Genomic DNA, 22,459 nt, shown 5'->3' on the forward strand with positions numbered 1-22,459 from the left:
TCACCTGCACAAGTTTTAAACTGTCTGATGACTCCTGATTATAGTGGTGTACAGAGCAGAATTAGGCCCAGAATTTTTCAGATTATTCTGCCTTGTTTTTTCTCTCTGAATTATAATTCTTTCTGCATGGGAGAATAAAGTTCAGTGCATCTGGGAATGTATTATTTCTGCAGTGTGATCAACAATTTTCCTAGTGGAGTGTTTCAGAATGTTGGTTAAAATTTTCAAAAGGACCTAAGTGATGTAGGAACCTAAATTCCATTTGACTTTCAGTGAGACTTAGGCTCCTAATTGCCTATGTCACTTAAGTTACTTAGGCATTTTTAAATTTTACGTGTGAAAATAGGCAAAATATAGGTTGATTTAAAAAAAATTAAATGAATCAGGTCTTTTCATATCAGGTCTATTTGGGAGAGTTTTGGAAAAGACCAGCATTTTACTTTGAGAGTGAATATATAGGGTAGGTAGGTTATTCAGTGGCCTTTTGATTACAGTAATTTACTCTCCCCTAAAAAGAGAATCATAATTATAGAATAATAGAAATGAAGGCATGGAAGGGACCTTGAGTCGAGCATCCTGCACAGGACCTAGTGTTCCAAACCATCCCTGACAAGTGCTTGTCTAACCCTTTCTTTGAAACCTCCAGTGATGGAGATTCCATAATCTTGGAAGCCTGTTCCAGTGCTTAACTACCCTTATAGTCAGAAAGTTGTTCCTAATATCTAACCTAAATCTCTATTGCTGCAGTTTAAGCCCATTACTTCTTGTCCTACCTTCAGTGGACCTGGAGAACAACTGATCCCTGTCCTCTTTGTAACAGCCCTTAACATATTTGAAGATTGTTATCAGGTCCCCCCTTGGTTTTCTTTTCTCAAGACTAAACATGCCCAGTGTTTTTAACCTTTCCTTATAGGTCAGGTTTTCTAGACCTTTTATCATTTTTGTTGCTCTCCTCTGGACTCTCTCCAGTTTGTCCACATCTTTCCTAAAGTGTGGCACTCAGAACTAAACACAGTACTCCAACTCCACCAGTGCCAAGTAGAGCAGGTTAATTATCAACCATGTCTTACATACAACACTCCTGGTAATACACCCCAGAATGATATTAGCCTTTTTCACAACTGCATCACATTGTTGACTTGAATTCTATTTTTGATCCATTATAACCCTCAGATCCTTTTCAGCAGGCTAATGCCTAGCCAGTTATTCCCCATTTTGTAGCTGTGTGTTTGATTTTTTCTTCTTAAGTGTAGTAGTATGCATTTTTCTTTCTTAAATTTCATCTTGTTGCTTTCAGACTAATTCTCCACTTTATCAAGTTTGTTTTGAATTCTTATCCTGTCATCCAAAGTACATGCAATCCCTCCCAGCTTGGTGTCATACACAGATTTTATAAGCATACTCCTCACTCCATTATCCAAGTCATTAATTAAAATATTGATTAGTACCAGACCCAGGGCAGACCCCAGCAGGTCTCCACTAGATACATCCTCTTAGTCTGACAGTGAACCATTGAAAGACTGTACTTAAAGAGTAGTTATCAATCAATTTTGAACCCACCTTATATTAATTTAATCTAGATCACATTTGCCTAGTCTGCTTGTGAGAATATTACTAAAATTAAGACCTTGTCTATACTATGGACTAAATTGGCGCCACTGCAATTGATGCAGTGGCATAGATTTAGCAGGTCTAGTGAAGATGCGATAAGTCAACGCGAGAGCACTTTTCTGTTGACTAAAGTAATCCACCTCAACGAGAGGTGGAAGCTATGTTGATGGGAGACAAAGAGCTGGGTAGACACCGGTTTAAGTCAATGTAAGCTATGTTGACTTAAGTTATGTTATTTACATAACTTAACTAGCGTAACTTACATTGACTTAGAGTGCTAGTGTAGGCTAGGCCTAAGATATATCATGTCTACTACTTCCCCCCTACCCCCTAGGTCAAAGTTGTCAAAGTTGGATGCCTAGAGGTAGGCTCATAAATCCATATTTAGCCATCTAAATATAAAGGTCTGGTTTTGAGAGATATTGAGAATTCTCAACTCTCTCTACTTCAGTGGAATCTGAAAGTGCCCAGCACCTCTCAGGATGAGGCCACTTAGATTTAAGTACCCAACTTTGAAAATGTTTGCCAATATTATTAAATGCATCATGAGAATTAGTTACTGTCTTGCTGCTTCCTGAGTCCCATTGCAGTCTTTGTCATAACAGGTAATTAACTGTGTTCCATTTTCTTTCCTTAGTCATAAGTTAAGGGCCAGATTTTCGAAAGAGCTCCATGCCAGACGTTAAAGTGCTGAGCACCCACAATTGAGGCCAGATTTCCCAAAGTTCACTCTCAGCAGATGCCACTGTGACTCTTATGGCCAGATTTTTAAATGAGCTCTTCACTCATCATGCAGAGCTCTTTTGAAAATCTGACTGCTTATTTAGGTGCCTGTGTGGGAACTGAATTTTTCTGAAAATCTGGGCCTAATTATGGGAGCTAACCCCTTCCGAAAATTCTGAACAAAGAATGCAATATTTCCATTTCATGCCTGGTATATTTTGCGAATTCCAATGGTATTTGGCCCTGTATGTTTACTTGTAAATCCCACATTCCACCCTTTTCATAAGAAAAGAAAAAGAAAGCAGTTTTCTATCTAAAAAGGCTATGTTTAAATAAAGATAATGTTTTAGCTGTCTCAATTCCAACTTTATTAATAATCTTTAGGGAAAGGGAGGAATTGTGAACTAGTTGGAACAGGGAACATGGAAAATTGTATACCAGTCAATTCCTTGTTACGAAGATTTTAGTGGCCCATGGTCAGTTAAGGTCTGGAGGCTAAAAGTGGAAAAAGCCTTCCACAATTCTGGCTTGTAATACACATGGAAAAGAACTCTATGTATCCACAAGCACAGCCAAACTCTTTGGCTTGTTCCCAGAGCACATAACAGTGCTGTCTGGTTTTTTTGGTTTTTGTGGGGGGATGGGGGTAGGAGACATTACTTTGCAAAGTATTTAGTTGCAAATGGTTTAGAACTGCCCTAAGGATAATCCTCAGGGTTGTGCCTAGATGCTATTTTAATGCAGCTCAGGTTCATTGTCATTTTGAGATAGTTTATTATGGGTAATACTTTTATCAGAAACAGTACTGTCCAGTGATTCTTTGATTGCAGAATATGGGTAGCATTTTATCTCTGATAGTGAGTTATATATTATACATTAAATAAAATATTTATGTTCAAATTTAATATATGACTTTGGGCAGAATATTTTGTCATCTTTCCAAATAACAATTTCTAAAGAATAAATTATAAAAAAACAAACAATAAATAAAACCCATCTTGTGGTCATGTGAACTGTAATATTCCAGAGAAATTAGACATTTGAACTCATCAGTGAATTCTTCATTTTGTTGCCACTTCTTGGGAGTTTTATTTAAATAATTGCTTAAATTGTCATTACTTTTGCAACCAGCTTTGTAAAACTTGCAATTTAAATCAGATCTCTGGACCTGGGGTAACATTTTCATATGTTAAAAAAGTCCCATTTTCAAAAATGACTGAGACACTCATGAGCCCAAGTCCCTTTGAAAGTCAGAGCCCAAAAATTGTAGTCTGCATTTGTGGATGTGGTGATAAGATATGCACGTTATGTAATGCGTTTGATGTACATGTGTCAAGTTAAGTACTCAAAGTAACAGTTTAAAAGATTTCATGTCCTTGTTTAGTTTCAATTATTTTAATTGTAGGTGTTTTTGAAAAGTAAGTCTGTACATGTAGCTATCACCAATTACTGTTCAAACAGTGTGTTAAGTTATTCTGCTGTTACTCAAGAGCAGTGGTGTAAGTGGAAATCATTTCTTCCCAGTACGCTGCACTCATGGGAGGGACACAAAGGGGGGGGCACATGACTCCCCATGCGACTCCTCCCTGCCCCAACCCCAGCCTGGGCCCCAACGTTCTCCTCGTCCCCTCCCCATGATCCACATCCATCCTCCGTTACCTGGGATGCAGCGGGGAAAAGAGCAGAACGCCGGTGGCTCCTCCGATGGCTGTATTGCCCTCAGCCGCCTCCAACCCCCCCAGCCTGTCCTCCGGCAGGGCTGCTGTACAGACGGAGGAGACGCAGCTCCATGGAAGGGCAGGGGACAGGGCTGGAAGTGGTCTTTCCGGTACACCGTGCCAACCTTAAATACCTTACTGGTTCAGCGTGGCGTACCATACTACCATACTTGCACCACTGCTCAAGAGTAATTTTTGGTTATTAACAGAGCTGAGTAAAACTGGGAAAGAGTGGCAAAAAGTGTAATTCACAGATATGCGTGCTGTATTTTTAATATAGTTCCATATGATATTTATCCCTCCAAAAAACCTGGGTTTTATTTTTTCAAAATATGAGGGACTGAAAATTATTCACAGTGAAGCATGTAAGACTCAAGAAGTTACTCAAGCAAATCTCTTACCCACCCTCCTATACATTTCCCCTATCTGTTAAATGAAAGCAATGATATTTACTGCAGATGAAGTCTGAAAATATACAGGATTTAAGATGTTTTCATCCCCAGAAAGATAGGTATGTAATTGATATTAGCTTCATTTTCAGGAAAGGTGCGACTAGATCAGAGGATCCTGTGGTCTAGTGGATTAGGCCTTAGTGGCAATCAGAAGACCTAGGTATTAATCCTGACCTGTGACTTTGGGCAAATCAGTTAACCACTGTAAGCCTTAGTTTTCCCATCTGTAAAATGACATTGGTGGTATTTACCTGCTTGATAGTTAGGGATCATGCAGCAGAATCTGTGTGGGTAGACTTTCCTGTCAGTGCAGAGTCCCATTGACTTCAAGAGTCTGCTCACATGAATTGGGGCCTACATAAGGGGTCTTTTGTTGGTCTGATTAACTTCAGTGGGAGCAAGACTGGGCCTTAAATAATATTTGTGACGTTTATATAAGTGAAGTATTAAGACAAGCAGAGGTGGAATAAAAACCTGGGAAATCCTCGTTCCCTGACCTCTGCTTAATCAATTAGACCATGTTGCTTTGGGGAGGGGTATACAACCTTGTCCTCCTGCTGGCTTTTCAAGAATTTCTGAGTTTGAATTTTCAAGGGAAAGTGGCTTTTCACAGGCTTCTGAAAGTGAAAAACATTTAGTGTTAGCTCTTGTTGCATTTCATAAAAGCTCTCTAATTTCACAGAAGTTTCATAATCTCAATCTTGTCTGTCTCTCTCTTGCTCTCACACACGCACACAAAGCTATAATGACAAATATTTTGCTCAGTTCTAGTTACAGTACTAATGTATTTAATATCAAGGAATTTCATCATTAGAGGAAATGTGACTGGTCTGTTTTCTCAGAACTGATCGTGTGCAGGCAACTGGAAAAAAAAACACTAAGACAAAACTTGTGTATTCCTGTAATTCTTTAGTGGCACAGAGGAAAATAACATTTAAACTCTCTATTTTACTGTAATTTTTAGGCAGCAAACCAACAACCAGACTTCTCCTGCAGAGCCTGATTCTCTTCACAAACAAATGGAAAAGGTACTATTAAGTTCAGATTCAAATTCCTGAGTCCACAGTTCTGCTTGGCATAGCCATCTAAACATGGAACTTAGTGATGTTTTGAAGTCTTTGAGACAAAAGCCTGCTTGCTAAGAACTTTAGTTCTGTAGAAAGACAGGGAGGTACGGTGAATAAGAGAATCAAAAGGCTGGAAATTTGCTGCTGAGAATAAATGCTAGCTACTCCCTGAGGTGATTTGTCTGTGCACTTCACTTTCTACAGATGTTCGTCTCTTTTTTAGTAAGGACCTGAGGTTCTTTGGTAGCACTTTGATATCCGGCTTGAATTCAATATGTGAAATGGAGGAGTCGCTCTGTGACTTGGAGCACAGCATAGTCTTTGAAGTCTGATCCAATTTTTGCTGCTTACCATTTGATGTTGAAAGGATGAAATGAAGAAAATGTACAGTTTTTGCCAGTAACTCTGCTGAGCATATGTAAGATTAAAAAAACAAAATCCCTTGGATGATGTACTTAGAAATGTTAAGCAGATTAATACCTTCCTATAGCCTTTTTCTAAAGATACAAATTAACTATGAGAGGAAATCAGCATACAGTGCATGCTGTGATTAACTGCATGAGTATGGGGTAAATAAGTTAGAGGGGGGAAATAAATAAATGTTTATGACACAGGTGCTTAGTCACTGTGGCTAAAAGCCACAAGAATCTTGTGTGACTTCAATCTAGCATTAGACATTTTACAATGAAGTATACAAAATATACATTTGTTTTCTGTAAGATTGTGGTTAAAAGTTGACTTCATTGAGTGGAATACTTATACTATTTTATGTTTCTGAAACATTGTTCCTTATTCAAAAAGGATTTGGATGAGATTCCCACATCTCAGTTTCTTCTAACGCATTCACTCCAAATGAATGATTCACAGCCTATAAGCCAAGCCCTTGCAGTTGCAAATAATCAATTATCAAGTCCCCTGGGATCCCCTAAAAAACAAGGTAAGAAATATATTAAAGTAATGACGATTTTTTTTAATATTTATAAGATACATGTTGTCTGCATGTAAGTTAATATATCGATGAGTTCTTTTAACAGTCCCATGGAAGACAGGAAACATACTGTAAGTAACTATTTATTTAACATTTGCCATCTGAAAATGTGCAATTTATTTGAACTTACATTGTCAAATGCACTTAAGTGCAATACGGAGACAGAAGTATGGTGTGATAACATTCTGTTAAGAACATGAGCCATGATCTTCACTCCATAAAAATACCTTTTTAATGAAACAAAATTGACATCAGAGAACTCTACCTCTCCCTCTGGCTGCAAGCATCACAAACTGGAAGTTATGAAACCTCTTATGTGTGTCAGAATGAAAGACAACTGATTTGTTTGCATTCAGAGAGGTTCATTCTGCAACACAGTGAAGCCTACAACAATGCTAAAATCTACCCAATGTGGTTCTTACTCTGTTTGATAATCTATTCCTTCTTGTCTTGGTTGGTGATTTCTTTTATCAATTTAAAAAATGTAAAATGAAGCACCCGAGGTTGTTTTAAGAGGTCCATATTTCTAGTCTTCCAGGAAATCAATATCAGAAATTGTTACTTATCAAAATGCTTGTCTCCATTGTTGTCATGGAGCTGTATTTGCATATCACTGAATGCAGGGTTTAGTATGGGGCCATAAATTATTACCCACAGTTCAAGATAGAAAAGGTAGATAGTTTGATATCTTTTATCAGACCCCAAATTTACATGCTAATACACAAGCTTGCAGGCCATTCCTGAAAAGTAGGTAGGGTTGCCAGGTGTCTGTTTTTTTACCGGAACGTCCAGTCGAAAAGGGAAACTGGCAGCGTCGCTAAAAGTCCGGTTACCTGCAGTAACCAGCCTCTGCCATCAGGGGGTGGGAAAAGCAGCAGCTGCTGCGGGAGCCTGACCGACAGAACTGGCTGGCTCTCGGAACAAGCTCCAAAGTAGGTACCGGCGTCATCTGGGATGGTAACCAGTTTCCCCCTCCCCCCGCCCTGCTATGCCCTGATTTCCCCGGTCCCTTGCTACTGGGTCAGAACCTCCACCCTCCCTCTCTCCCCCCCCCACCTGCTGAGCCCAGATTTGCCCACCCCAGCCCCTCGCTCCAGGGACGGACCCTCCCACACCCCACTGTGCCCTGATTACCTCTCCCCAGCCCCTTGCTCCAGGGAGTGACCCCTGCTATGCCCCACTGTGCACTGATTGGGCAGGCTCTGCGTCAGTTCCTCCCAGCCCGGCTCTGCAGGCAGCAGGTGAGTCCCGGGTGTGGGGGAGCGAGTGATGGGAGCTGGGGTGGAGAGCGCGTGATGGGGGGGACAGGTGGGATGGGGCGGGGCCTCAGGAAAAGGCGGGGCAAGGGTGTTCAGTTTTCAGGGATTAGAAAGTTGACAACCCTAAAATGAGGCATTTCTGTCCTGAGCTCTTTATATATGCTAATTAATCTGATTGTGCAATTCACTGTTCCATATTATTACTATTGTACACTTTTTTCCTACAGGGTCAATAGAACTACAATCATTTTTCTGCACACTTAGGCCCTGATCCTGCCAACTCACATGTACATAATGTTTACTTTGAGGTCAATGAAGCTATTCATATATATATAGTTAAGAAGGTGCATAGATGTTGGCAGGATCAGGTACTTATGTTGTAGGAAATTACACAAATGTAGCATTTTTCATCCTTTATAGATACACAGTTGTTTTCAATTGCAAATACAGAGTTCTACATAAACACAATAGGTTGGGAAATTCGTTATACTCTTGTTCTGAGTTTCAGTTCCCAGGGGACTTGAATTTGTGGAATGGGATTGCAGAAGGTGTGTGCATTACAGTGGAAAACGTTTAAATGATAGTAACAATAAATCTGTCAAACAAAAATATTTTCATTGCACTATACCTTCTTAAGAGAAGCACTAATGGTCAAGTTCTGTCACCCCAAATCTCAGTGAGTAGTACCTTTCTTTGTGAGTAGTCCCATTGAAACCAATGGTATTAGGTATGGAATAAAATTATTACGTAGAGGGATTAAACGTGGCAGAATTAGGCCCTTGTGTGATTCAGGGTCCATTACCCAATAATTAAGATTTGACTTTTTAAAATAACTGTGATTGGTATTCTCCTATTAAAAAACTTGTTTTGAAGAAGAGATCACTGAAACATTGATTTGATCTATTCAGGAAATAAATATGTGAAAAGAACAAGCACACAGCCACAAAGAAATAAAAATCTCAGTAAAGCATTTAAGGTATTCAAGATTGGAAATGATATAAATCACACTTAAAGTAATAACTGTTAAAGAAATAAACCTGTTGAAGAATAATGGCCTCTTCCAGTGCTTTGTGAAAGCATAGTTCTTCAATCAGAGATTCAAATGCTTTCACACCCCAGTGAATTCTGTATTTACTTTTGGTCCATGATATGTAGTTTTAGGCACCCAGTGCTGTAGCACTTATGAAAACCAAAATGAAATGGCAAATATAGAGCATTATCTTTGGGGTAAGTATGGTGTAAATATGTTTGTTATAACCTTTGAATATAATATCTAAATTATTATCCACATAAAAGCAATATGTACTATGTGATCCAAAGTACATGATGATGGTACTTTTTTTCCTTGATGAAACATTTACACTGCAAATTTTATAAATTGATTCTAAATCATTTTAGATTATGTTACAAACAGGACTGGCCCAAGGGGAAAAAAAGGGGGAAATGGAATGATAAAAGTTTGCAAATTTCCTCTGAAAATTTGCCAGTGTGTTTGTCATGCACAGTGGTCATCACATTGTGATACCTACCTCTCTAGTGTGTTAGGATGTTCCCAATTATGCTACAGTGGCAAGGAAAAGGTAGAGCTGGGAGATTCCACACAGACACTGCAAAATCTGTAGTCAATGATTTATGCAAAAATGTAGACACTGAATGATTCCCACTGACTTCATTGGGCTTTGACTTCGGCCTATAAGAAACATATTTAAAGCTATGGCCAAACTACACACAGTGCAAGGTGTGTCCACACACAGGCTAAAATGGCTTAAAGGGGAGATTTTCAAAGGCACAGATGGGGAGTTAGAAGCTCAGTTCCTATAGACTTTCTGGGATTTGGGCATCTAATTCTTCTTTGTGCCTTTGAAAGTCTCCCCTCAAAGCTATGCTGGCTCTGTGTCACCCAAGGATTCTCCCTACAAGGGGAGGGGAGCGTGGGGGGAGCTTCCACCAGACAGTAAAGCCAGCCTTATAGTCCATTAGCAACACCAGAGTGCTGCAGCAGGGCCAAAGATCCTGCCCAATCTCTTCTATATGAATAATTTCTCCCTGATATTATCCTTTATTGGTAAGGTCGGGAGGAGAGTCCAGTTAATATGATAGAAGCTGACTATTTAAGTCACAATAAGGTAACATTAGAGGCAGAGTAGTGACATATTCCTGAGAGACTGGAGAATATCTTGTAGGTCTCGAACCTGAGTCCATAGGGTTCCCTGTTAACTAGCACCACCCTGCTTCTACTCCACAGCTCATTACTACGCAGCTGAACAGGAGAGACCATGAAACCTGAAGTTACATCAGGGCCTAATTGTAGGAACCTTGTGAACTGTGATTGGTCAGGGTTTCTTATTTAAACCCAAAGAGAGGCACAGAAAGTTGTCCATGCAACTGGGCTTTACCTGGCTGCCACACTGGACCTTGCCTGACTCCTGGACTCTGCTTTAATGACTTGTTCTTGGTTACTGCCTTGTTCCTGAGCCTTGGCTCAACTCCAGCTCTGACACTTGGCTTGACTCCCAACACTGACTCCTGCTCTAACCACTAGACTCAGACTCCTGGCTACCTATGTCTCAGCCCCAACACAGTGTTTGAAAGTAGAGAGAGAGAGAGTTGCCTGGAGAGAGAGTTGCCTAATGTTTAGCTATGGATGGACCAAGAATAAATACAGCAGAGAGTTTCTAGATGAAAAGGAAATATGTTTGTAAAAGAAGACGCTAATAGTATTTATCCATTGACCAGGAGATGATGTAATTTCAAATGCTAATAGAGATATGGATGCCTGTGCTTCAAAAGTCAAACAGAATATAAGAGAAGAGTCTCTAGTCACATACGCGCTCTTGCAGGGAAATAGGATACATCTCTTTTATGCCATGCTCCTCACCCTATTGTCTGAGATACTGAAACTTTGTCAGAAATGTCGAAACATAGCTAGGTTCCAAGATGTTCCGAGTTAAACAGCCAGCTGTGTTGTAACTAATCTTAATGCCAGTCTAGTCATGCTGCCCATAGTGTTGTAGAAGTCAACATTTTCTAAAGTGTCCTTTGATTTTAGATTCTTCAATGTTGGGGGGGCCTGTTAAGTCTAAGGGGCACTAGGGTACTCAGCATTATTGAAAATGAAGCCCGGGGAGTTTCAAGTTGGACACCTAAAATCAGTGGCCCCGTTTGAATAGTTTCACCACCATCTTTATTTTTTATCTATCTCTTGTTTAATAGATTGTCTCTTTCTTTCTGTAAAATTGACAGTAACATGTGATTTTACTGGAGCCCAGTTGAGTTGGGCTAGGAGAGAAATGTGAGGCGGTGGCTGTCTGCTGCGTGTAGAGAGGGCAGCTAGTCTCTGCATTCTCAAGGGAGGTAATGAAATGCAGTAGGTACTTGCCTATGTGCAAAGTTACTGGCAAGGGGACAGCTGCGGTCTGCCGTCTCAAACAGTACCATAAACAGACTAACACGGCTACCATTCTGAAGTCTGGCAAGGGACACTGTGGGTTAAGGAAGAGTCAAATGCCATTACCAAAAGGCTGCTGTTACACAGGTGATACTACCCATTCCCCATTCTAAACAGAAAATAAAGCAAGATTTTAAAATCTACGGTAGGCTGCATTTTCTAAGCAGTTCCTTATTTTCAATGACTCATACATCACTGGTCCTTACCCCCATTTTCAGACAGAATGGGCCAAACTTGGCTCTGTTAAATGGCTGCACCCTTGTTTCACTCCTTTGTAACCAAAGGCAGAAACTGGCCCACCTGTTTTAATCTTTTGACTCTGAATTATGTGATGCTCTAACTAAGATTCTGTTTTCTGTGTACTGCAACTTTAAATATACATGGTTTACCTGCTTGTCCACTGGGAGGCAGGGCTGTGAGACAATTCAGGATGGGGTCTTAGAGTGAGACTGGCACTGTGTGTTCTCTCTCATGTCTGTCATTGCTTTCTTTAATCTCAAATGAGTCAAGTAGACTGAGAGTGCATGTTTTTCTCTTTGTGTATGGAAAACACATTGATCTCTCCTAGCTGGCAGATCTGTCGGTGTTCATTAGTGTAAGGTCAAGATCCCAGAAGCAAATGGAATTATTATTATGTTTCCCAATCTTGCAGTCTCTTACTCAGGCAAAACCCTAACTGAAAATGTGGAAGCTTTGCTGAGCAGAGTCTAAAGGATGGGACCATGAAGGATATTGTTCTCCTTGTTTTGTTGTTTGCAGATGATGTGATTGCCCTCCCTCTGAAAAGCAAAAAAGCTAATAAGGATTATATGGTGCTGCTATGTACACGATATAGCTGAGATGGAAATTGTTGTATTGTAAGCAAATGCTGCTGTTTTTATCAACTCTTACTCGGTTTGGTATCCAAGTAACATTTCAGAAAGTTAGAGGAGTAAACTATCTCAACACATATTTTTTTAATAATGACTTCAGATGTCTATAGTGAAAGCAGTGGGTAGATTAGAGGGACAATCAATTATGAGAGAAACATAAGCATGTCAGTCTCGGTCAAACTATCCATGTCAAGTCTTCCAGAGTGTTTGTGTTCATCTCTGTTTGTCCAGTCCTTGAGGTTTTTGTATCTCTGAGCTTGTCTGCATTGGGAAAGGACACAATGTTAGCTAAAACAATGGGGAGTCCTTGTGGCACCTTAGAGACTACAAACTTATTTGGGCATAAGCTTTTGTGGGCTAAATCCCACTTCATCAGATGTGTGCACAGGTCCTATGATGGTGTTGACAACCACATCAGCCACACCATCAGGGGCTCGTTCACCTGCGCATCTACCAATGTGATATATGCCATCATGTGCCAGCAATGCCCCTGTGCCATATACATTGGCCAAACCGGGCAGTCTCTATGCAAAAGAATAAATGGACACAACTCAGACATCAAGAATTGTAACTTTCAAAAACCAGTAGGAGAGCATTTCAATCTCCCTGCACACTCAATAACAGACTTAAAAGTGGCCATTCTTCAACAAAAAAAACTTCAAAACCAGACTTCAATGAGAAACTGCAGAACTGGAATTAATTTGCAAATTTGACACCATCAAATTAGGTCTGAATAAAGACTGGGAGTGGATGGGTCACTACAAAAAGTAATTTTCCCTCTGTTGATGTTCACCCCTTCTTGTCAACTGTTGGGAATGGGACACATCCACCCTGATTGAATTGGCCTCGTTAGCACTGACACTGCCCCCCCATCTTTGGGCAACTCCCATCTTTTCATGTCCTGTATATTTATACCTACCTACTGTATTTTTCACTCCATGCATCTGATGAAGTGGGTTATAGCCCATGAAAGCTTATGCCCAAATAAATTTGTTAGTCTCTAAGGTGCCACAAGGACTCCTCATTGTTTTTGCCAATTATAATAGTTTGCATAAAGTGCTTGAATGAAAGGTGCTATACATTACAAATTCTGTGTTGAATAAATACTGAACCGGGAGTTCACTCTTTGAAATTTACAATCCCTACAAAATAACATTAACAATCAAGTTACAATATCTTTCAGACCTTAATATTAAGAATAGACTTTCATCTACCATCCTCGAAGTGCCATTCTGAATCCTAGAATGAATTGATATATTTTTCTTATGTGTTACAGGATGTTTAAGTCAGGTATAGTATTCATACTTTTATTAGGTAGATTTTATATCAGAGAAGAAGTTTAACTATATTCTCATATTTAACTTCTTTTTGTGCATGGCTTTAAAAAAACATAACTAGAATACTCCATCCTGCATTAGTGATTCACTTTCCTTCCCTTTGAATCCGCAGAGTCAAGGTCCCCAACATGGTGCTAGCAGGCACTGTGTTCCTGGACAGGCTGTGTTCTAGAGGAGATGTAATATTGAGGTCTGGAGTGGACCACTTTTAATCAAAGATGCCATGGTACATTTTGTAAGAGTTACGGGATTAATCCTAGAGTTCTGGCCAGGTTTGAATTCATTCTGGGCTAACTCAACTTCCTATTTCGTTTCATTTGGATACATTTCAAAGACACTATTGTGTAGTGTGGCACCCATATTCTACCTTGATAGGTGGCAATGTTTCAGCAGTAGGTGAAGTGATCCCAATACATCAAGGCTGTGAAGCATTTTAGAATCCATTTGGGTGAAAGATGATATACAAGAATTGCATTAATTCTAAGACACACTCTGATTCATTTTACACCTGTGTAAATCAGGAATAACTCCACTCAAGTCAATGGACTCACTTGTGTGATAGCAGAATCCCATTGATTCTGCTCAAAAATTCCATGTGGCTTTTTTCTTTGCATGTCAGGGCTAGGACTATGATTCTGTCATGAAGAAAATAACAGCAGTCTCATGGGTCACTCTGGATATTATGGACATGGCTGGGAAAGGTCCTATTTGGCATGATCCAGCTGGATTTTAGGACAGCACAATTAGGTGTGCTCCACTGTGTCCCCATTGTGTTCTCCTGCTGTATGCCACAATATGGAGAAGAAGCTTTGGATGGGGTACTGCTCAAGTAGCTCTCTCAGCCTCACTGGAGAAATTCTTGATGTGATACAAAAAGAAAAGGAGTACTTGTGGCACCTTAGAGACTAACCAATTTATTTGAGCATGAGCTTTCGTGAGCTACAGCTCACTTCAGTGGATTTCCATCTGTTGAGAGGAATACATGATGGAGTTCATAGATTCAGAGATTTTAAGGCCAGAAGGGACCATTGTGATCATCTGGTCTGACCTCCTGCATAACACAGGCCATAGAATATCCACCAAATATTTCCTCTTTGGCTTGTCCTTGTGGTCCTCTTTTGAACCCTCTCCAATTTATCAATATCCTTTTTGAATGGTAGGACCCGGAAATAGACACAGTATTCCAGCAGCAGTCACACCAGTGCCAAATACAGAGGTAAAATAACCTCTCTGCTCCTGTTCAATATTCCTTTGTTTATGTATCCAAGGATTGCAATGGCCCTTTTGGCCACAGCATTGCACTGAGAGCTCATGTTCAGCTGATTATCCCCACCACAACCCATTTGTTTGTGTTCTTCTAGTGTTTGGTCCAACATCTGGCTGGGGAGAGGCAGGAGAAGATATAACACCCTTTTCTCTTAAAACTGCATGCTGTTGGATCATGAGTGTCTTTGACTGCTGTGCCAAATGCACAGTTCTAGATATGGCAGACATAAATAGGATTTCCAGTTCATTTTGTTGCTTATAGATTTTATGTATAAGCTGTAATGATATATCATCCAGAAGAAAGATACATGCCCAGTTTGTTTCAAGGTGGCTCTTGGGAAAATGAACCAAAAATAGACATACATGTACATCACAAAGGGGGTCATTATTAATAACGATGAATGACTCAAAAAGTTGTGTGATTTGGTTCCGTTGGGATAGATTTGGATGGAAGCTTATCCAAGTTGCTTTTGATTACAATATTCGGCTCCAAGTGTGTAATGTTTTGTACATGGATGGGCCCCTGTACCTGCATAGAGATCCCAGAATTGGGACCTTTGTCTGCTAACCTTGTGGGAATCCTTAGTTTTATGAGGTTTCTGATTCTTCCTGCTTCTAACTGAGCCAGAAGCACTGTGAGGTGCTCAGACACTAGGGTGTTGGATGGAGTGCGGATACCTAGGTAGATATGTCAGCGCTTCCACTTCCCGTCTTAATGGGGACCCAGAAGTGCCAACAAACATAATTTTAATAAAATAGTTTTTATAAGGTTAGCTGATATTTCCCCCCAACTTCCTATGAAGGTTTGGTTTGTGACTACATTTTAGGGATTTGTAGTTTGAATTGGTTCACACCTCACTCGTTATTATTAACCCTTTTGCCAGTAGGCGTCATGTCCAGATTGCATTTTGCAGATGTTATGGATAAACCAATTTTGAAAAAAAAAGTCAGACTGTTCTGAAGTTTCTTTCACAATGCGGGTTCTTAATTGTCTCTTGGGGAGAGAGAGAGAAAAAACAACCAAGACACAAGCAGTGACAAATGATAAATACAAGCTTTGATTTGTTAAACACATGTTAGCTCTGTGTTTAGCCCTGGGCTGTGAATTTCATTACAGGCTGGTTTACTTGAGGATTGGTTATTGTTATTGCTTTGGATATAGAAGGATCTAACCTGTAGTCAATGCTGATTAGGATCAAATGTGAGAGATTAAAATGGGATGCAACTGAATAGCATACACAGAACTGTGTGAATTGGATGGAATAGTTTTCTTTAGACAGCTTTCTTATTGCTAGTGATGTAAACATATTGGATCTGGATTAGTACAGACTGTATTGTGATAAAGCAGAATAAGTAAATCTCTCATTAAAATACAAAAAAACCTGATGATATAAGAATGAAATGTAATGAAGTTCAATAACCAACATGTAATAGTACCACACGACAATATTTTAGTAAAGGTTCAGGTTTTTCCCAATAAAATATCATGGCTAGCAGTGTGTTTCTCACTCCAGCTTCCAGTATATTTACTTTTTCTGTCTTCTTCATCTTCCATCCCTGACACACAGCTTTCCCTAAGTACTTCTTTTTGCCATTTCTTTGTTGGTGGTTAAGCTTTTTATCGTACTGTACCTCACTGTTCTGTTATTATTGCTCAAAGTTTTCTTAAGTATTCTCTGAGAATCTTTGACAGCTTTTCCTATGAAGCTTAGCCATTGTTGCTAGTGCTCCGAAACAGCAGACTATGTCACACATGACTGTTCCACTCGTTCAAATGTTGTAGCTTTCAGTTAATTTCTCTTCAGTTCTTTTTTATGGTTTTCTAAAGTACTGTCTATGGCTGTAGGAATTATAAAAATTGCATTCTGCCTTTCTATGTGCTTTCTTTGTCTGTTTAGTCACCTTAGACCTGAGCTTCTTTTAATAATTTCCTCATAATTGATAAGGACTTTTTTGTATTATTTTTCCCATTCTGCAATTTGTATAATATTTTCTATATATACTCTATTAAGTCCAATAAATACAACAACTTCATATTTATGCCCCTATGTAGGCTTAATTTATTTACACATGCATTTCCTTTTTTAAAAAAATCACTAGCGGGAAGGGTATATTTGGCTTCTTGCTATTCAGTAAAAATAACAAAATCCCTGCTTTAGTATCTGAGTACATTTTACCTGACCATGTACAATGATTAAGAGTTTTGAGTATATGCACAGAGAACCCCTTTTTAAAAAATAAACTTACTAAAGTTTTGCACAATACTGAATTCACATTGCAAAGAAGAAAACAATGCAGAGCTCTTTGGTGCTTTTGCTTCAGAAAACTTTAGGACTTCAAATAATTACATAATGAAAAAAGAAAAGGAATACTTGTGGCACCTTAGAGACTAACCAATTTATTTGAGCATGAGCTTTCGTGAGCTACAGCTCACTTGAGCTGTAGCTCACGAAAGCTCATGCTCAAATAAATTGGTTAGTCTCTAAGGTGCCACAAGTATTCCTTTTCTTTTTGCGAATACAGACTAACACGGCTGTTCCTCTGAAACCGTACATAATGAAAGGAAATCTGTCATTAACTAACAGAAGATACTAGAGATTGGAATGTCAGTGAGAAAGGTGTAATGTCAAAGCCCTAAGGAAAACATTCCTGAGTCAAAATTCAAAAAGGGTCAAATTCTGTTATTTACTATACCAAAGTCTTTTAGAGCTTGAGTGATGTTGCAAAAGACTCTGAGTATCATCTCAAAATAAAGTATGTTTAGACACTTTTTGGACAGGCAGCATTCACTGCATCATGCTACAAATTCCTGGATGCATCCAATAAGGATTTCCTTTCTCAATCCCTTCCAAAGAAGTTATAAAAAAAACATGGAGACCTGATGTGATGACACAGAAAATCATCCTGTGGTCAAGGTCATTATGGAATTTGATTAGATCCCTGGGAAAATCCTCTTCCCAAGTTTTCAGCCTTGGAAAGCCACGAGTCTACATTTAATTAAATTAAAGTTGTCGATCAGAACAGCAAGAAAAAACAACCTAAATAAATTGGGGTCTTTCAAATAAGCTATTTGTATCTGTTTATTTCTACAAATGGATCAGCAGTAGCACATTTTATGTACACTTAGGATCTACTAGCTACATAGGTGTATAGGATGAGCAATCTACAGGTGCACACATTGAGAGCTGTCCATCTCCACTGGCACTATTAACACTCCTCTTCCATCCTCTCCACAAGTAGGACTGTTTGGTCACAGCAGGCTAATGGCGAGGTTTTAAAAACAATCTTTTGGGAAATGAAAAAACTCTATATTTATGGGTGATTTAAAAATGTAATTAACAGTGACAAATGAGACAATTACCACCTCTTTCTGATCTTCTGAAATCTGCTAGTTTCTCTGCCAGAAAGTCACATGACAAGTGCTGTAAATAAAGGTTTCAAAGGTCCACAACTGTCTTCACAACTCTCTGCCATTCTTAACTAGTGACTCGGGCCAGGTGACTGCTTTTTGAAGGCAGTCGTGGTACCAGAGGAGTTCTTTAGGGCGCACGGCCTAGTGGTTAAAGCATAGGGTTGTGAGTCAGGAGATCTGGGCCCTGATTTTATGGCCTGACCAAACTCTGTACAGTGCTGTTTTGGAGACTGCCTCTCATCTATTCTTCTTTCAGATTCTGTGACATAGTCACCAATCTGTCTCCATATTTGCCTCGCGTACATGCAAAAAAACATTCATTCCCAGAAGAAGGAAATGGTCAGTGCATTGTTTCAGCATCTCTGTGGACTCCAGAGTTTGCAAACACCGAAAATGTCCTCCAGCTAAGTGGCATGATTGTTTTTTGTATATTTTTTTAAGACTGTTCTTTACCACATTTTCTTACTTAAGATAAAGAGCATGACTATCGGAAGAATGACAATAAGCTTGTGAGCTTTAAAGGGTTTATTTGCCAGGAAAACAAACAGCTTGCTGCAGCTCTACAAAAACACAGAGTGATCTAATTTGAGTTTCAACATTTACGGATGTCATTTTCAAACTATATTGAGATAACCAGCTGTTGCAGTTTAAAACAGGTAGAAGAGGTGTTTGTAGAACAAAAGCATTTGAGTCATTTATTTATTTTTAGTGATGGGCCTGAGACGTGAAGTTCAGATCCGAATCCAAACTTCCCCAAACTTTACTTGAGGTTTATATATAGGATTCTACTTTGGGCTCATCTCTCATTTGTATGTTATCAGACATAAAGACCGTTCGTATTTTGCTTTCCATTAGATTATGTTTGGCTGCGTTTCTGTAAGTCATTTTTGAATTATATTAAACTGATTTAAAAAACTGGTAGCAATATTACTCTTGAAGAGTTGTGATCTTTAAGTTCTACTACAGTAAAGGCAGTCTAAACACCAAATAGAATCCTGCAAAGGGATGATAAATATTACTAATACTGACATCTGTTTCAACTTAGTGCCAGAGCTGGTGCTTTGGGCCTTGTGATAGTTGGTTTAAGGCCCAGCATGTATAAATTCCTCACCCTGGTACCCAACAAGGCTTCACTACATAAAACAAAGGAAACTCTAAATTAGCAGGCAGCTTCTAGTCTGTACAGAGTCACTCACTTGAAAGTGGTCAGCACAGACAGCAACTTGCAGAGAAGTTCCAGGGCATGTAAATCAGGGGGCAAGATTATGATCAAAATAATCAAGTTCCAAATTCAAACTATAAACATTTGGATCCAGAGTGTGGCTGTAGACTTGCTATACAATGTGACACAGGCAAGGCAGTCATAGTGCAAGGTGCAAAAAATGAGTCTCTGTTCATAAACTCTCCTTCCCTCTTCTTGTCCACAAAACAAAGGTGCAGAAGAGCAATAAGTATCAGTCACTTTGCAACAGAGATTCTATAACTAGTCCATGGATCTCTGGTAGTCCACAGAGTACTTTGTGATTTTCAGAGAACTGGTACATCACATGGGGCTGGCTCCTCTCTGCCTTGTTTCCAGCTACATGTTTCCAAAGAAGAACCTAGATGCCTGTAAAGCAGCTGGAAATATGGAGGAACCAGCCTAGCTGCCACCACTATAAGGATTCCAGCTACATAAGGAGGAGAAGAGGAAACAAGATTATCTCAGGGGCTAGAGCCACCAGTAGCATTAGGAGAGGTGACAGGAGACACCAGTGGGACTTAAGCCCTCCACCAGAAAGTAATGCCTTGTGGGAGATGGGAACCAGACTGCATGTTCAGGAAAGTTAAAAACCAGACAGCCACAAGAGAGGAACAAGCCAGCAGGCTGTTGGGGGAAGTGGGGAGGGGGAGAAGGACCACCAAGGAAAGAAACCTATGCAGAGAAACAGAAGAATGAAGAAAAGAACAGGTGGGGAGAGCCGATGAAGAGCTAAAGGAAAGGGGGTGTGTGATAGGTATACTCCCCATCCTGGCCCTTGAGAGAGCTGAATTAGGCCAGGTGGGCTCAATCAGGCAATTAAGTGGCAAACAGGAGACATTTGGGCTAGGAGGCAGCCACTAATTGAAAGCATGCTCATGTCTGAAGGAACAGGCAGAGCTTACATAAAGCCAAGAGCCTGGCCACGGAGGGAGCAGTAGTCACTTTCCCTGAGGGAAGGAGGGATAGGAATCCCTGAGGCCTAGTAGACCCTAGGAGAGAGGACTCTGACTAGGAGGAGTGGAAGTAAGGCAGGAAGTAGTCCAAGGCGAGAACAGGGTGAAGAGTGGCAGTCACATTTACTAAGGTAAGGGAGTGGAAAGGAGGGATAGGAATCCCCCTGGCTATTACCAGCAGGAGAGTGGGGTGAGGGGAGAGAAAACCTTTTGAAGTGATAAACACCCGTTTTTTCATGATCTGTGTGTATAAAAATATCCTCACTGCATTTTCCAGTTTTATGCATCCGATGAAGTGAGCTGTAGCTCACGAAAGCTTATGCTCAAATAAATTGGTTGGTCTCTAAGGTGCCACAAGTACTCCTTTTCTTTTTGCGAATACAGACTAACACGGCTGTTACTCTGAAACCCCTGGCACTGTCACTCCTGCAGTGATCCACGCAGTTTTCTAATTCACTGCCCCAACAGTACCTCTCCGTAGACCGCTATGCACCACACACACCACCACAGATCTGTGTGAGGAGGGAGGTTAAAAATGAAATTGAGAGGAGCTTGGAGGACTCTCCAAGAGGGGCACATTGAATTTAGCTGTCTTGTATTCTATTGAGTAGCACATGTCGATACCCCCCACGTTGCTTTTACTGAAGATTAAAGATTTGTACATTTGCTTTGGCTGGAAGTATCATCTACTGACAAAGGAATACATGAGCAATAAAGGCCACCTTTCCAAAAGAGCTCAGGGCCAGATTCTCAAGAGTTCAACACCCACCAGTGAGGCCAGATTATCAAGAGAGCTCAGCTCCCATTTACGAGCCTAAATAAAGGCTAGGTTTTCCAAAGAGTTCAACACCTAAGGTGCGCCCAACGTACTGAGTGCCCTTGAAGATCTAGTAATTTATTTTGGTGTCTAAATGGGAGCTGGGCTCTTCTGAAAACTCTGGCTCATAGCTGTGATTTATAGAAGAGCAGTTTCTCTCTTTCATACAACCTTACTACAGCCTTTTCTGTAGGAGCCACTAGAAAGCTTTTCTTTGGCTTATTTAATAGAGTTGCTGCCTATGAAGGGTTCAAGCTGGGCATCACATATGCTGGGCCAGATGATTGGCTCCAGCCAAGACTACCTAGTACCATGCAGGCATGCAGGGCAGGCAGAGGGTTACTTTTGCAGCCGCTTTGGACTGCTATGTACCACACTGGTCTTCTAGCGTAACCTAGAGCTGCCTCAATGGTAGTTTGCCCACGGAGCACACAAAGAGTTATTGGAAGTGTTTGTTTCTCCATATTGCTGTGGAGAATGTGTTCACCTGGTGCAAAGGCTCGTGAGTCTATAGTTCCAATGGTTTTGATTAGCATAGTCCTGTCCTGTTGGTATCACCCAGCAAGCGATAAGATTAGTAGTGTGTGAGTGCTCTTTATGGCTCAGCGTGATTGAGACCAGCTCCCTGGAGCACAGCAGTAACAAAGAAGAAACATAGTCAATTTGCTGTTTGTCTAGCTTCTGTGATTCTATAATATGGGTATTTTTCAGTGGCCTACTATTTTAAATGAAGTACTGTAATTAATGGATTGAACAGAATACAGGGGCCTTACCTCATGGGTTGATTCATGGGGCAAAGTTGTGGGTTTAAACCACTGCGCTGGAGAAGCTCCCAGAGACATTCTAGTTCACATCCTTAGCAACAAACCAGCCAGTCCACAGCCCCAAGCAAATCTGAAGCTGTGTGTATGAAAGGCTCATTTGTGATTTGTTCAGCACCCTGGTACTTTTTTTAAATATGCATGATGTGACTTCTCCTGTCTGCGGGGAAGAACTCTGATTGGGCCAGACATTTGGGGGCTCTTAAATTGTATTTACTTTTTGGTTGATTTGTTTCAGGGTTCTGTGGGGGAGGGTATTTTTGTTTGTTCATTAGTAGGGACTTATTGGGCTGAAGAGGGGTGTTGATGTTGTCAGTGTCATTCTTGTGATGGAAAGGCCTGTTCACTGAGGAAGGTTCAGGATCCATTCATGACACCTGTGAAAATAGATTACCCTGACCTATTCTCTGTTCTGTAGATGCTTTGTATCACTCTAGCTTTGCAGCCATCACCCTTCTCTTATTCCTGCTTG

The 22,459-nt window shown here is 40.2% G+C and overlaps 1 protein-coding gene across 7 annotated transcripts in view; it reads left to right on the top strand.

The window, feature by feature from the left end:
- The window catches only part of MYO3B (myosin IIIB), a 341,188-nt gene that overhangs the window by 246,040 nt on the left and 72,689 nt on the right, over window positions 1–22,459 (top strand). For all 7 annotated transcript variants that reach the window (XM_048870184.2, XM_048870183.2, XM_048870181.2 and 4 more), the window contains 2 exons: window positions 5,469–5,532; window positions 6,373–6,508. In XM_048870184.2, the coding sequence (XP_048726141.1) occupies window positions 5,469–5,532; window positions 6,373–6,508 (200 nt within the window). The remainder of the gene's footprint in view (window positions 1–5,468; window positions 5,533–6,372; window positions 6,509–22,459) is intronic.

The sequence above is a fragment of the Caretta caretta genome, chromosome 11 (genome assembly GCF_965140235.1).
Source record: "Caretta caretta isolate rCarCar2 chromosome 11, rCarCar1.hap1, whole genome shotgun sequence".
NCBI lineage: Eukaryota > Metazoa > Chordata > Testudines > Cheloniidae > Caretta > Caretta caretta.